We start from the raw sequence: 16699 nt of genomic DNA, 5'->3' as shown, positions 1-16699 counted from the left end.
CAGTCCAAATGATACATTTATACAAATTTGGATAGAATATCTCACAGCTAAATCAAGTTAAAACATTGAAGAACTCATAGTGACAAGATCTACAGCAAGCATAATATACAGTAAGGTTAATGTCATAATGAAGAAGTTCAGAGGTTCAAATAGGCTAAAAATTCTTGAATGCCATCCAGCGTAGCATTAGAGAAACTTGAAGAATAGAAACAAGCATTAAATAGGATGTTAGATGATATCCACCTTCCACAAAGCTAAAACAAGCTTGTTGATGCTGAAGTAGCTTGAAAATCATACCCTTGCGATGGTGAGAGATGTCTCCGTTTGTATGAACCTTATCTACTTTAGTGAGCTTGGAATCCTCCATCTTCCTTCTCTTCAGCTTTCCTATTTTCTCTCGCAGATAAGATGCAGTTCCCATAATCTTTGCAAGAATTTGATATTTGTTAGAACGCTGATTCCTAAAATCATGAAGATCTTTTACCTGTCAACTGTTAAAATTTATGTACAATGAAATTTAATGCTAATGAATAAATTGTGTTTCAAGTGGCTTCAAAATGAAAACAGCCAGAGAAATTGCATTATTCACAGACTACAGTTCCTCGGATGAACCCCCGAAGAAAACAAAAAGAAATATCATGTAACAGTCCAAGCTTACCGCGAACAGATATTGTCCGTTTTGGTTCATTACGTATTGTCATCAGCCTCACGATTTTAAAACGCATCAGTTAAGGAGAGGTTTTCACACCCTTATAAAGAATGTTTCATTCTCCTCTTTAATTGACGTGGGATTTCGAAATCCACTAGCCTTATTTTCAGATTTAGATGCAAAATAAAGTCGTCTAAACAAAACCAGAAACAAATGAATTTGCAGGTCTTCACTAAAATATTATTTGGATGAATTAGAGTTTGTATCACGTGGTTATGCAGACGAGGATGATCAATCAGAGGAGAAAGTTAGTGTCTGCAAAAAATTTAATCTACCAAGCGGGCTATGACAATAAAAATTTATTACAAGAAAAATAAAATAAATCAGCTCCACACATTATTTGTATATTTCATTTCGAGTCTTCCCCTTCATGAGTATACTAACAGGATAATGGCGCATGTATGGTCAGAAGTGCATGAAGAAACAATCGATTCTAAGCATAACATAATTACCCTGGAACATCTCATTCACAGAGCTTTGCTCGTATAACTGTAATGCTTCGTTGACATAATTGGCTTGGGAGTTCCTTTCTAAAGCTTGGAATTCCTGATTCAATTCAACATTCTATTTTCTGACCTGAAAAATATATTTTCTTATGAAATATGATAATACAGAAACACAAGAAGTAATAAACATACGAAGCACTCAATACCTCTGAGAGCTTATTCCTCAAAGAATCTAGCTCTGTATCCAGATCCACATCATAGAGGCAGCCATAACTTATTGAAGTGTCAGCAGGAGATTCATCCTACGACAACTTAAAAAAAAGATTTAGATCTAAATTAAACTTGATGATGCAACAGCAATATAAGTTTTTCCAAAATTTCAAAATTTGTTCGTCCCAGAACCAAAAATTGAGTAAGCTCCCAAGCCAGTACACATATATACATTAGAAGTGGGAAACTCGCTGCATAAGCAAACAGTCATGTTTACATGCCCAATTAATCACTTGTGAAATGAATTCAGTTACAAAAACAACAATAATAGAGCAATTTCGCCAAATAAAAATAGCAGGAGCCTCTTCACAGACAGAGTAGAAGAACCCACATTTGAGGGTAAAGAAAAATCTTCAGGGACTGAAAAGCAGTGATTGAGACAGTACTTCTCCCACATGGCCAACCGCTTATCCAGACCCGATTGGACGAGAGCTCGGACCCGCGATATTCCCTGGGTAGAATAAACAAGGAACAATTTCTAAGTAGTGCTTCAGAGTACCAACTTGAGAAATCGGAAATTAACGACTGATAAGAAACTGTCAAGTAATATAACCAAAACCTTACCATTATAAGATCCTGCGATCTATCCGAGCCCTCGGTCTTCAAGGCGGTTGATGCCTGTCTGAAGGGAAAAAGAACTCACAGGACTAAACTTGACCGAACAAAATTGTAAATCCAAATTGAAGAGATGAGGCAGAGAGAAGCATACGATTGATAGAAATCGAAAGCGTCACCAACCAAATCGTCAACAACATTGAGAGCTTCATTAATGAAGAGATGTGGATCCAGATTCAGCGAATCGAACACCACCTCGCTCTTACTTCCTTCCATAAAAAAATGCCTTTCCCTTCCTCAAAAATGCATCTTTCCCAATGAAAAACCAGAGAAGAAATTTAAATCGAGAGCAAATGGAAGCTCCCAAGCTTTCGCAAAAATGGAGGAATTTTGCCGCCAAAATGGTAGTGGGGAGTGATGGGGACTCGGACCGGGCTTGTATTCTGAACCGGAAAATGTCTTGTATGGATTAAAAATTTAAACAATGCTAAAAAATTAAAAGCAAAAAATCATCTTTTGTCCTTCCTTCTTCTTTGCTTATAAATTTATAAGAAATTAATTGTTGACCGATGGATCGTTGAATTTTTTACCTTAGTGCAAATATTGAACTAAAAAAAGAAATATTATTTTAGATATCAAGAAGTCAAATTAGATTAAAAAAATATATAGTAAGATCCTGTAGTATTAATTGTTACGTATAGTCGTCACTGTCACTAGTAGACACTTTCGCTTTGTTTTTCTCTCCCACCGATGTGCTTTATTTTTCTCTCTAACAGATGTGAGACCTGATGCTAGACAAGAATTTTGGATGAAGGTTCGGAAGAAGATGAGAAGGGGAAACGATGCCAAGAAGGTGGAAAGGTGGACAAAGGTTTCAAATGAAGAAGAGAGAAATAGCTGTAGATGGAGACGAGTGATTCATGGTTCCCATTTTCGACTTGGCTTGCATAAATTTAGTTTGATAATTAGCAGGTAGAACATGATTGCCTGTTCTCTCTGGTATTTTCCTTTTGCAGAGTGTTCGATCATATAGCTTAGATGAACAAAGGTTTAAAATGTTGATATCAACGGGTATGTTGAGGTCTCGATGATGATATATGGCAGATGGAGATGAACTATTATGGTAGCTTGCATCAGAAAAGAGCTTGCATTATTTTGAAACGAAAATTTCCATGGATAGTTCAAAACAAAAATTTAAGTACTCATAATAACATCTCAGACAGGATAGTTCCGCATATTGTCTCCGCAGAAATCCTCTACATTTTCTTCTATCAACCAAATCTTCAGCCTAAAATTGATACATTATCACTGTCGCCTTAAACTTTTACCTCCTAAGGTGATCTGAAAGACTCACCGGCATAGCGAACATTCCCAAGTTCTTCTTCAATGCGAAGAAGCTGCATTCAAATTTTGAAACATATAGAGAAGAATTAGAACTGTTGTGGCTATTTCAGCACAATTAGTGAAACATACATTTCAAGGAATAGCCATCATCAAGAACAGTTGGAACATTCAAGAAGGACAATAATTTTGAATGTTATGGTTTGATCACACTTACCTGATTATATTTGGTTAACCGTTCACTTCGGCATGGAGCTCCGGTTTTGATCTATAGAAGAGGAACAAAATATTCAGATATGAATGTTATGTCGACTTATAGTTATTGATGGAAGACCTGAAGATGAATAGAACCTGTCCACTGGCTAAGCCAACAGAAAGATCGGCGATAAAATTATCTTCAGTTTCACCACTTCGGTGGCTGACCATCACACCCCAACCAGCAGCCTTTGAATCGAGAGCAGCTTGAATTGATTCAGTCACTGATCCAATCTGGTTAACCTGCAGAAGAAATGTCTAAATATGAGCAAATTGCATATCAAAATGTGTAACCGCTCAGCTCAAACCACCACTAGTAGATATTGTCCATTTTGATCTGTTACGAAGCGCTGTCAGCCTCACGGTTTTAAAACGCATCTACTAGGGAAGGGTTTCCACACCCTTATAAGAAATGTTTCATTTTCCTCTCCAACCAATGTGAGATCTCACAATTCACCCCCTTTGGAGGCCATAATATTCGCTGACACACTGCCCGGTGTTTGGCTCTGATACCATTAATAGTCCATTGCTAGTACATATTGTCCGCTTTGACCACGTATCGCCGTCAGCCTCACAGTTTTAAATCGCGTCTACTAAGGAAAGATTTCACACACTTATAAGGAATACTTCGTTCCCCTCTCCAACTAACATGAAATCTCACAAAATGACATATTCTAACTACCGATGAGGAATCTCACAAAATGACATATTCTAACTACCGATGAGGGATCTCACAAAATGACATATTCTAACGGACACTGTTCAGCCAGAAAAGAAAGGAAAGAAGGAAATAAGAGGTTGCTTACCTTCAGAAGTAAAGCATTACAGGCCTTCTTCTGTATGGCTTCAGCAATTCTCTTAGGATTTGTTACCAGCAAGTCATCTCCCACAATTTGCACACCAACAGAAGATTGTAGGGAAGCCCAGGAGCTCCAATCATCTTGATCAAAGGGGTCCTCAATGGAAACAATCGGAAAATCATTGACAAACTGTTTATAGAGTTCACCAAGGCCATGAGCTGAGTGAACATGAGCTCCATCATTGGGCTGTTTCTTGAAGTTCAGATCATATCTTCCATCTTTAGTGAAAAACTCTGAAGCTGCAACATCCATTCCTATCTTGATCTGTATATCAAAATAAATGTTGCCTTATAACCGGCCCTTTCAATGACATTCCAAGACAAAAGGGAAAATTTAGTATTATATACCTTTCCTGTATAACCAGCCTTTTCAATGGCATCAGTAAGCAAAACCAATCCCTCTCTGTTATCTTGAACATTTGGAGCAAATCCCCCCTCATCTCCAACATTGCAGGCATCTTGTCCATATTTTGCTTTAATAATTCCCTTCAGTGTGTGATAAACTGTTCATAAGAAAACAATAAAATCGGGCTACTCATTAATGACTAAGCTAAGTATATGCAAATGATCAAGACGAAGAAACTGTCTATGTTAACAACAAATTTGCAGTGCTTAAGAAAAAGCTGCAAACCTTCACTTCCCATGCGAAGCGCCTCCGCGAAAGATGCAGCACCTACTGGTAAGATCATAAATTCTTGCATTGCTAGATTATTTCCAGCATGGCTACCTCCATTTATAACATTAAAAGCAGGGACTGGCATAACAAGTTCCTTTGTGTCTGATAATTCTTGGATGTGCCTATATAATGGTAGTCCCTTGGCGCCAGCACCAGCTCTGCATACGCTCAAAGAAACTCCTAGTATAGCATTTGCACCAAGTTTCGACTTGTTTGTGGTACCATCAATTTCCAGCATAATTGCATCTACATCTTCTTGATTTCTACAGAAATGAAACAACTTCCACATTGTCAGACCAACAAAAAGAACTTGGAATTTCGCATCTTCAGTAACAATTTGAATAACAAGGCGACAAACTCTAACAGTTAGATATTAGTAAGCCAACGAAAATCCATTAGATTGAGAATCCCAGCATGAACTAAACCACCATGCAGAAGTATTTGAAGTTTCAGACATGAATCTGAAACTAAGCAAATTATAGTCGTAAATGTGAAAACAGATTTGCAGTCAACTATCAAACAATGTTTCAAGAACAAAAAATCGGACCAAAAACAGTAAAACACTCGGAGAGGAGAATTATGTTCCTAATTTTCCAGAAAGTAGAAGAAACAATTTGTTCAGATTGCAAGATTTGCACTTACTATTATGAACATTCAAACCGATGTTCGTTAAAGCAAATAAAGAAAAAAAGAAGATTAAATCCACCTGACATCGACGCCGACGAGCTTTGGAGCCAAGATGTCATTGATATTCTTAACAGCAGTAAGCACGCCTTTACCGCCATAAACGCTTTTATCCCCATCTCTAAGCTCCAAGGCCTCATAGATCCCAGTGGAGGCTCCGCTGGGGACAGCGGATCGGTAGAGATCATCAGTAATCAAATCAACCTCGACAGTCGGATTGCCTCTGCTGTCAATGATCTGCCGGGCCTTGACAGATTTCAACTTAAATTCCCTGGACGCCTTGGTCGAAACAGAAGGCGCCGCAGCAACAGAGCAGCGAACGCCATGTGAACGAAGAGGCTTCGAGGAGGAAGAAGAAGGGATTGAGATGATCGGAGATTGAGGCTTGGAAGGAAGAAGGGATTTGTTGAGGAGATTCGTGGTAGTGGTGGGTGGGGAAGGAAGAGAAGCCATGGAAATTATCGATTGAGAACAATGGGGTTGGTGAGAAATGGAAATGGAAACGGGGAGTGTGTAATATAATATTTGTAGAGAAGGAGAAAAGTGAAGAAGTGGGAAAGTCCGCCCAAAAGAGGCGTTCAAAACAGAGCGGCCCGCAGCCACGAGAACAGTAAAAGCGCCGCTCGGTGGGCAGTGGAGATTTGGACTCCAGGTTGGTGGGGCCGACATAATCACTAAATTATTATATAAATTACTAAATGAGAAACCAAACCAAATAATTAATTTTATTCCAAATTTAATGATAATAATATTAATGCTATCTTTCTTTTATCGATATCTATTTTGATAGGACCTCATAAAAGAACGAGAGTGAGAAGTTCTATATTGCAAAGTTAAAGGCGGTTGGATGATGAATTTAAGGAATGATCATGAGTTTATAAATAAGGAATATTAAAGCTATATAAATAAGTTGTTGAAAAAAAAACCATATTTATTTTCTTTTTTTAGTTTTTTTTTTTAATTTTAGTTATTTAGTTATTTAGTTTTTTTAGTTCATATAATACGAAAAAAAAAAGTTTACGAAGAACAGCTATTTAATTCTGCAATATTATAAGGAAAAAAATTAAAGCTAAAGTCTAATATTTAAAAGAAAATTAAATATAGATCGACTATTTCAACTTGGCGTCTGATCATTCATGGCAGTCCAGTGTCTGCCACGTGGAAAATTAGGTTAAAGAACAAAACAGTATTGGGCGCGTGCATGTCACATGCAAAATAACTGTATGGAACAAATAAATAAAAAAAGAAATTAGTCAACTGTTCTAGCCTGGGTTGGTTGAATTACATAACACACGAACACAGTCTACAAATATCCATCGCGACGTCTTCTTCTTCCACAGTATTCTCTCTTTTTCTCTATCTCTCTATCAGTAACGAAATGCCTCGCCTGAGCAACGTGGTGATCGGAATTCTGAACGGCTGCACTCTGATAATTGGCCTAGCCGCAACCATCGCCTCTCTCTACTTACGAATCCGCGGCGTCTCCACCGACTGCCAGAAGGTAATCGAAAACCCTCTCCTCATTCTCGGACTCCTCCTCCTCGTCTTGTCGCTGTTAGGTCTCGTCGGATCTCTCTACCGTCTCAATTTCATGCTCTACCTCTACCTCACGATTCTGTTTCTCCTAATCCTCGGAACCCTAGCCTTCACTATTTTCGCGATTTTGGTCACGAACAAAGGCGTCGGAAGGACCGTGTCCGGGAAAGGATATAGTGACTATCGCCTTGGAGATTACTCGCATTGGCTGCAGAAATATGTCGTGAATGAAGAACATTGGAATGAGATTAGGAGCTGTTTGGTTGATGCTAGGATTTGCGATAGTCTCCGCAATAACATTCCTCAAGTTCCGGGTGAATTTTACAAGAAGAATTTGTCTCCCATTCAGGTACACCTAGGGTTTCTCTTCCGAGTTCATGATATTGGATATATGCTAATTTAGGGAACGATCATTGGTGTGAAGCCTTTTGGGGATCTCAAAGCAAAGTCATGAGAGATTATACTCAAAGTGGACAATATAATACAATTGTGGAGAGTTCGTGATTCCTAACATGGTATCAGAGTCATGCCTTAAACTTAGTCATGCAAATAGATTGGTAAATCCTCAAATGTCGAACAAATAACTCAAAAGAAAAGTAGTCGGCCTCTTCGAAGACATAGTAAAAAATGACTAAGACTCCAGAAGAAAAAGAAGTCGAGCCTCGATTAAGGGGGCGCAATTTGTTCGATGGGAGGTGTTGGATAATGAAAGTCTCACATTTGCTAATTTAGGGAATAATCATGTGTTTATAATCAAATAATACTATCTCCATTGGTGTGATACATTATAGAGAGTCGATTCCTAACATGATGTCAGAGTCATGCCCTAAACTTAGTCATGCCAACTTATTGGTAAATCCTCAAATGTCGAACAAAAGACTCAAAAGAAAAGGAGTTGACCCTCTACAAAGTCATAGTAAAAAATGACTAAGACAAAAAGATAAAGGGAGTTCCCTAGTTTAGAGAATGATCCTGAGTTTATAATAAAATAATATTATCTCCATCTCAAAGCAATGCCAGGATTTATAATAAAAAAATATTATCTTCATCTCAAAACAAAGCCAGGATTTATAATAAAAAAATATTATCTTCCCAAAGCAAAGCCGTTGTCCCTATTCAAAGTGGACATACCATTGTGAAGAGGCGTGTTCATCGTAATTCTAATTTTAATGAAAATGGATTGTTTTTGTTTTGGTGAAGTCTGGATGCTGTAAGCCGCCATCGGAGTGTGGATTTGAGTTAAAGAACGCGACGTTGTGGACGATGGCGAAATCAGGGCCGGCGGTGGCGGAGGCGGATTGTAAAAAATGGAGCAACGATAAGTATGCTCTTTGCTACGCGTGTAATGCGTGCAAAAGAGGAGTGTTGTCGAACATCAGGAAGGATTGGAGATTGTTCGCCGTTTTTAATGGCTGCGTGCTTGCGTTCATTACCATTGTGTATTGCATCGGCTGTTGTGCAACGAGGAACAATAAGTCCCGTCCCAGTTACCCCATCATGTACGGCCGCCGTGTTTAACATTTTATTCTACCTCTTCTTCTTTCTTGTGGTTGCAACAAAATTGTGAATACATTTCACTTGTAATATTAATATTACGTGTGGTTATGAATATTTAGTAATAAATTATAGTTTACTATATATATTATATTTCATATTTTATTATAAGATAAATATCAAATATTTGCTTTATTATCATAAATATCTTTCTATTTATTATTATTTTTATATATTTATAATTTATTTAATTATAAATAAGATAACTTTCACACCATTTAGGTGTGATGAATTAAGCAAACATTCACACATATTATATATATATATAGTGAACATGACTCCTAGGTAAAAAACATACATTTCTACTAAATTAATCAATAAGAGAATACAATACATTACGGGTAAAAAATAATGAACTTTATTTTATAGATTTATTCTTAAAATTACTACCTCTCCATTTTGAAAATAATTTTATATTTTTATTCTTAAAATATATAATTTTTTTATAAAATATCTATTATCTATATTTACCAACCATCATCGCATAAATATGATATATATATATATATATATTATTCTTTTAATTCACGAGGTATGGAATGAATCTTTCAGCAAATAGGCATGGTATATATATATATATATATATACATATAATTTTAATTTACGAAAATACAATTTATATTTGTTTATTAAAAAAAGAATCCAGATTTTTATTATATATTTATATTTTTTTGTGAAGAAAAATAAGCCCTAGACTGACGTATAACCCCACCTTTCGCCACACTGTGTCAACAATCCCACCATAACGTGCGTTTCTTATTACGTTCTTCTCCCTCTCCACCGCTGCCATTGTCAGTCAGTCGTCGCCGTCGCCGTCGCCGTCGCCTTTTTTCCTTTTCTCCCTATCCACCACTGCCACGCCAACTTACCTTTCTTTCTGGAAAACTTGGATCGAGGCTAATTTTAGTTCAATTTGTTGCCAAATCAGACATAATTTGGATGCAAAGTTTTGGATCAATATATGATTCAAATCCGTTCTGATTTGAATCTTTCCAAATCCAGGGGGTTCAAACGGGAGTAATTATTTGATTGAGAAATTGAACCCCAATTTCATTTATCTTCGCCATGAGCATCGAACCTTTTAACAGGTACTTCTCTCTATTTACTCGTGAGCCCTCTCAAAACGATGCAATGGCAGTTTGGATGTCTTCTTTAGCCGTCTCTGAATGCTCGACAATGACGCTGTTTTCTGTTTTGGTTTCATCTCGATCAATTGGGCAGGTTGGTGAAGCTAGCTGCGAGAGCTTTTTATGATGATATTACGACTAAAGGGGATAATCAGCCCAAGACCGGTCGGAGTGATAATAGGGGAATCGCGGTTGTCGTTCTCGATGCTCTCACGAGGTACTGCTCTTTTGCATTTTTATTTACATGGAAATCTTCAGTCATGGAAGAACACCGCCACTCAATTTGTGCTTACTAAAAAGCAACTGAAAGGAGAAGGGGAGCTAGTTTTATTAGTTGAACTTGTGCTTAAATAATATGATTGGACCTCTGGAAACCTCTTTCTTCATTTCAGTGTATTGTAGTATTAAGCCGATTCTTGGTAGTTATATTTCCAGACTAAGCTGGGCAATATATTTTCACCCCATTATGCTAGTGCTGTAGTGGAACAACTAAATCAATGCATATCATGTTTGTTATGTATGTTTCTAAAAACTTATATTGTACGCTTGTTTCTTTAGTAAAGCTAAGTTGAAGAAGGGCAAAATTGATGTAGATTACTCAATAGTTTAGTTGTACTTCTGTTTCTTTCAAACTGTTAGATTCTTTTGGATGGTCTGAGCAAATAGCTAATTTAAAATGTCATTGCCATGTAATTTATCATCATAAAGGATTTGGGATATGGTCCTGCCTAAGTTTTAAAATTTTATGTTGATGAAGCCATGCTTGTATGTATCTTCTTCTGTGAATCTGATGAGCTGTTCTACTGCCACATTTATGCTTTGATTATCACATTTGTTGTTGTATCCTGTCCTAGACGACAATGGGTTCGGGAAGAAGATTTGGCAAAGAACTTAAAACTACATTCAAAGCAGTTACGTCGAACCCTAAGGTTTTTAGAAGAGGAAAAACTGATTACTCGGGATCATAGAAGGGAGGTCAGTGCCGACTCTACCTGTGCATCTTGTTCTTGTTTCTATTAGGCTAGTAGCTTGGAATCTCTTAGTATGTAATTTTCAGCATTTTAGCTCGACTGTTTATGGCATATAAGGTGGTACTTATGTTGAATGGAGTTTGTGTGTTATTTCAAGAAATTTGTCAAAAAGAAACAGAGAAGTGTTTCAAGGAGCAGAAAGGCTGTTGGAGGGTCTTGGGAAGTTACTGTTTTTGTTGCCTCTTGGTTTATTTTTATTAAACTTGTTTGTAATTTCTCTCTCTCTCATTTACTTGCCAATAGGGGAGCCTTTTTTCTAATTTGTTGGCCAGAGGGCAGACCGAATGGACCTGCTAAAGACAGATAGTATAGGGATTTTTAGAGAAAAAAAAAATTGTTTTCTTTGAGAAAATCTCTAAAGTGAATGAATGAAAGGCTCTATGAGCTTTTGTTCAATCTAGACCTTAGATTTCATGAGTGTCCCTTGCACTTGGAGTACTGATAAATATAGTTCATGCTGCATCCATTGATTGACAACTCTACTGCAGTTACTAGTGCCTACATTGCTATACCTTCTTTCTTGGACTAGGCATGCGACAATCCACCTTTTTTCTCTTGTATGTATTACGCCATTTTAGATCTTCACTAGAGGAAGATTGAAAAAGAAGGATACAATTGGCATTAAGTTGAATGATGACCACAATCATCATCTGTGCTCTTTTTCCTCTCTCATCTTATCTCTTATCTTCTTGCATTTCTTCATTTGAGGCTGATTAACATACGGGGTATGTAATCTTGTCTGGTATTTTTCATAATGAAGATTCTATTTGAATTCTGTTAAATATATTGCTTGATAATTCATACTTTTTAATGTGGAGCCGCTGTCTCAATGAGTTACCCTTTTCTAACATGATACCATTATTTATAGGCATGCTCTTCATTTTTTTGTTCTATGTTTTTCCAGACAGCTAAGGGAGCAAAAATATTTAGTGCTGCAGTTGCTGCCACAGCTGATGGTCAACGCCCGACAAAGGAGGGGGATGAAAAGATTAAGATGCACACACACTCTTATTGCTCGCTAGACTATGCACAGGTTTCTTTTCTATACGTAATTGTTATGGTCGCTTCATTACTAAATAATAAATAATAATTGTATCTAAACTCAATGGAAACAGACTTAATTCTGATCAGTTACCTTATTAAAGCTAAACTTGGCTACAGATTTATGATGTGGTTAGATACAGAGTGCACCGCATGAGGAAAAAACTGAAAGATGAATTAGAGGACAAGAACACAGTTCAGGAGTATATATGCCCCAACTGTTCGAGAAGGTTTTGATGATATGTCCTTTCTCTCATAAAAGAATGTTCTTTCTAATATTTAAAACTGGAATCACAGTACACTTGTTATTGACTTATTACGGTGCAAGCTTAAATAATTTATGACATTGATTAGGTACACTGCTTTGGATGCCCTGCGATTAATCTCTCTTGAAGATGAATACTTCCACTGTGAAAATTGCAATGGAGAGCTGGTTGCAGAGAGTGACAAACTGGCTGCTGCTCAGGGAGGGGGGGATGGTGATGATAATGCCAGGAAGCGTCGACATGAAAAATTAAAGGACATGCTTCAGAAGATGGAGGTTTGATCACTTGAAATAGAATTTTATTTTCCAATATTTTACTGTATTGGATTTTACATTTAGTACAATAACCAAAAAGAGATGTATTCTGAATCATGTTCATTTTCATTTTCTTTACCATATTGATCTTGAAAAGAATTATGTTCTGGATATGAATTGTGCTTATTGTTGATGAATAAATTGAATTATTGCAGGTACAGCTTAAACCTTTAATGGAACAAGTCAGCAGAGTCAAAGATTTGGCAGTTCCAGAATTTGGAACTCTTTTAGCATGGGAAGCTCATGCAAGTGCAGCTGCACGTGCAAATGGTGATCTGAATGGCAATGATCCTTCAAAATCGTCACAAGGTTTAGGATATGGGGGAGCACCAATGCCTTTTGTTGGTGAGACCAAGGTATCCCATTTTTTGCCTTAATCCTGTTATATTGTTGGATCTTGAAAGTCACCATTCTAACAGTCGATGAGTTCTTGAATTTACCTTTTAGGTTGAAGTTGCCTTTTCTGGGGCTGATGGCAAGGGAGCAGATGTTAAATCTGAATCTGAGACGAGTCTGAAAGTCTTACCTCCTTGGATGATCAAGAAAGGAATGAACCTCACGAAGGAACAACGTGGGGAGGTCAAAGAGGAGTCGAAGATGGATGCTGGTTCAGCTTCTGCTCAGTTTTTTGATGATAAAAAGTCATCGGTCAATGATGATGATAAAACGAATATACAGGCCTGTTCAATTAGATTAGCTTTTTTCATTTCTTACTCTTAACTCTGAAGTGCTTTTTTATCCCAAAGTCAAATAAAAAGAGAATACATGATCTGATGTACTGGTTGACTATATTGTAGGATGAGTATGTTAAAGCTTATTATGCTGCTATACTGAAGAAGCAACAAGAGCTTGAAGAAGCTGCTAAGAGTGAACAGAATATTTCCAGCACTGAGGTTACAGAAAATAACACAAATTCCAGTCGCCAGGTGGGAATGAAGGCAAAACGTGAAGAAGAGGATGATGATGATATTGAGTGGGAGGAGGCTCCAACAGGGGGTGAGTCATTATTTTCTTTTTTTTCCATGTTTGACATTTTAAATTTTTATGATGTTCATATCTGTTTATTACTCTGCCGTGCAGTATAACTGTATTAGTACCTTGATAGTACCATAAATTAGTAAATGACATAAACATGTCATATGCTTTATCAGTCTCCATATTCGGCATGGATTTAGAGAAAGAAATGTTTTAGCTTGAGAAATAGCTTTTTGGCAATCACCATTTTCTTTTGCGTATGAATTCTATCATCCTTTTGTAGGGGCCTTGCTAATCTTCCCTATATCGTTCCAAGTTTATCAGGGATTTTGTGTATGAATTTTATGTTTCATGTTACTTAAATGTTACTTATTATTTATGTTTGGAACTGTGGACTGACTTACTAGTTTCAAAACTTAATTGATTATTTCTATTAAAAAATAGCTTGATTGGTTACAAATTGCAATCACAATCTTATTGTCTTACGCCCTGTCATACCAGACTGGCTTTTCAAATGAATAGTGGCTTCAAAGTTGTGTGTCGACCTTACTTTGGTGTTTTTCGGAGGGCATTTAGTGACTAAATGCTTTAGGTTCTCAATTATTGATTTTTCAGTCTTACATTAGATTTGATTATGTTTCCTAGACTAAGTTTATAAAGATGTTGAAATTAACAGTTTAGTAAAACTTTTCTTTAATTGATTATGGCATATTTTGTGTGTTAAGGTAAAAGTTGTGTCTGGGAATAACCTCTTTTTGGTTCGACTCTATTCAACTGTCTATTACTAGATGATGCTTGCCTCCAATCACCTAGTCCCTTAACTTTCATTCCTTATTACAGGTAATGCAAATGAAAACTACAAGGTTGACTTGAACGTTGAAGCATCAGCTTCGGTAGAGGATGATGAAGAAGAAGATGATGTGGATTGGGAGGAAGGTTGAAGAGACAGAGAAATTTGAAACCCAAATCTGACCAAGGTCATACCTTTATTCCATCTGCAAGGGCTTAATAAATTGAGGTAGGAGCTCTGCAATTAATCTTGAGCAGCCGTGTTCCTTATTATATTGGAGCCGATTGTAGAGATCCCTACCCTAAATTGCTTGATTTTCTGCTGATATTTCATCTTGGCCACTCCGATGAATTGAAGTGTTGGAAGAAAAGATGAACGAAAATATATATTAATCGATTTATCACTCATCGATTAAGATGAAAGAAGAAAGGAATGTCAATCCATCTGTTACCAAATTATTAAGGGATGAACCCGTGTGCAAACTTGCTATTGGAGCAATACGGTATATTTTATAGTAGCTTTTACCTTTTTAGTTGATGGAGAAGCTTAGGAATAAAGACAACGATTGCCAAACATTTTCTTCTCTTACTCTCCCTGTAGAAACAACTGAACATAATAAATTAATATCTTTTTAAACATTGCATAATGCATGTGCGTCATTTGTATGTTTATATTTACATTGATTACAGTAACAATTAACACTTGTCGTCAGATCACAATTTCTTGTAACATTTCTTAGTGGGTTATTAGAGTCACCATGTTGTTTATCTGTAGATTGCAGCAGCATGGGACAATTTCGAAGGTAATCCTTTAAGAACGGTTTCTTTTTACATAGTTCAGTGCTAAGAAGACATTGTTTTAGTCATTTCAACAAATTACCTTGCTCTGGATCTTGTATATCTTCTTCATATGTTGCCCTCTCTCCCTGCTTTATTCTTATTATCAACCTTCAGGACAGAGGGAGGTTGCTCAACTTCTCAGCCATGTAGTGGACTAGCTGGAAAGAACAGAAGGAATATGAGTAGGAAAGCCTCAAGCCATCAGGATCAAGGCTATCCCTTCTGACTCTGATATTCCAAATGTGAACTCCGAGTGTTATTAGGTGGAAGGTGTCTGTAGTTTAAGCAAAGTCGTCCTAGGTGGGGGGGTGATTTGACTTTCCCCTTCCTCATCCCATCAGTTTTTCCCAACCGATGCCGACATTTCTGCATAAGAATTGTCTCCCCCATTTACATCGTGGTGAATGATCGAATGGTCAATATTTTCTAGTGATAAGATATGAAGGCATGATATTGAGAGCTTAGCCGACAAAGTGATTTTGAAAGAAAGCCATTCAAAGGTCATCTTCCCACTTCCGGAAGAAAAGGGGCTGTGCTTTGTTTTTTAACAGAAAGAAATATTTTGCTTCGGAACTTGGGTTTGCACACTCAATCATATTGGATCTTTGTTGACGATGGTGTAATGACCAAAATTCACTGCCAGCAAATATGGTCGGTATTGGTTTCTGATTCCTTATGTATCATCGTCAATCTTAGTTTTAAAATATGTCTGTTAGAGAGAAGTTTTCACACCTTTATAGAATGTTTCGTTTTTCTCTCCGATGTGGGATCTTACAATTTACCTCTTAGGCCTAGTGTCCTTACAGACACTTATTTCTCTCTCTCATTGATGTGAGATCTTACCATTCACTCTCCTTTGAGACTTAGCGTCTTCTAGCACATCGTTTGATGCATAGCTCTAATACCATTTATAATGGCTCAAGTCCACTAATAGCAGATATTGTCTGTTTTGGCTCAGTCCGTCAATCTCACGGTGTTAAAACTCATCTACTAGGGAGAAATTTCTACCTCCTTCTAAAAAAAACTGTTTTCTTTCCAATTGGAAGGTTTGGTCAAATGGGGTTGGAGACACTATACATGTGTATTATATTATAAGGAAGAGACAAATCACGACTTCTAGTTGCAGATTATAAAAACAATTGAACATGTTTTGCTGGCCTGAGATTATATAAATACTATTCATTTTTATATGGTTTTTAAAAAAATCATTGTATATATCAATTCTCTGTTATTTATTTAATCTATTATGGCCAATTATTCATTTTAGCTAACATTTTTTTCTTTAAAAAAATAACAATTTGTAATCCTTATATTTTAAAGTTTATAACAATTTAGTCTTTACATCTATCTATCTATATATATATAAAAGATTAGGCGTAAGGTTTTGTTTTGTAATAACTTTATATTTGTAGTTTATAAACACATTTGGTC

The 16699-nt window shown here is 36.7% G+C and overlaps 3 protein-coding genes, 1 non-coding gene and 1 pseudogene across 4 annotated transcripts; 2 read left to right on the top strand and 3 right to left on the bottom strand.

Annotated features, from left to right (window-relative positions):
* Position 1: 1 nt before the first annotated feature.
* Positions 2 to 2408, bottom strand: LOC111499877 (annotated as a pseudogene).
* Positions 2409 to 3101: 693 nt separating this feature from the next.
* Positions 3102 to 6329, bottom strand: LOC111465484 (enolase 1, chloroplastic). The gene is made up of 7 exons (XM_023109888.1): positions 5818 to 6329; positions 5067 to 5374; positions 4784 to 4938; positions 4383 to 4700; positions 3673 to 3819; positions 3539 to 3589; positions 3102 to 3377 (listed from the first exon to the last, which is right to left on the bottom strand). Exons 1-7 carry the CDS (start codon positions 6246 to 6248, stop codon positions 3312 to 3314), a joined length of 1476 nt encoding a protein of 491 aa, XP_022965656.1. The 5' UTR covers positions 6249 to 6329; the 3' UTR covers positions 3102 to 3311.
* Positions 6330 to 7143: 814 nt separating this feature from the next.
* Positions 7144 to 8864, top strand: LOC111465327 (tetraspanin-8-like). Its single transcript, XM_023109645.1, has 2 exons — positions 7144 to 7680; positions 8532 to 8864. Exons 1-2 carry the CDS (start codon positions 7174 to 7176, stop codon positions 8847 to 8849), a joined length of 825 nt encoding a protein of 274 aa, XP_022965413.1. The 5' UTR covers positions 7144 to 7173; the 3' UTR covers positions 8850 to 8864.
* Positions 8865 to 9609: 745 nt separating this feature from the next.
* Positions 9610 to 15075, top strand: LOC111499214 (general transcription factor IIE subunit 1-like). The gene is made up of 10 exons (XM_023150739.1): positions 9610 to 9973; positions 10107 to 10229; positions 10867 to 10987; positions 11948 to 12076; positions 12205 to 12314; positions 12439 to 12625; positions 12820 to 13020; positions 13112 to 13342; positions 13462 to 13660; positions 14480 to 15075. Exons 1-10 carry the CDS (start codon positions 9951 to 9953, stop codon positions 14578 to 14580), a joined length of 1425 nt encoding a protein of 474 aa, XP_023006507.1. The 5' UTR covers positions 9610 to 9950; the 3' UTR covers positions 14581 to 15075.
* Positions 13878 to 13980, bottom strand: LOC111473167. Its single transcript, XR_002715584.1, has one exon. It is a non-coding gene; the product is annotated as a U6 spliceosomal RNA (small nuclear RNA).
* Positions 15076 to 16699: the final 1624 nt, after the last annotated feature.

Source organism: Cucurbita maxima, unplaced genomic scaffold (assembly GCF_002738345.1).
Source record: "Cucurbita maxima cultivar Rimu unplaced genomic scaffold, Cmax_1.0 Cma_Scf00002, whole genome shotgun sequence".
Taxonomy (NCBI): Eukaryota; Viridiplantae; Streptophyta; class Magnoliopsida; order Cucurbitales; family Cucurbitaceae; genus Cucurbita; species Cucurbita maxima.
Note: the sequence above shows the minus strand (reverse complement) of the source record. Positions and strands in the feature narration are given on the sequence as shown.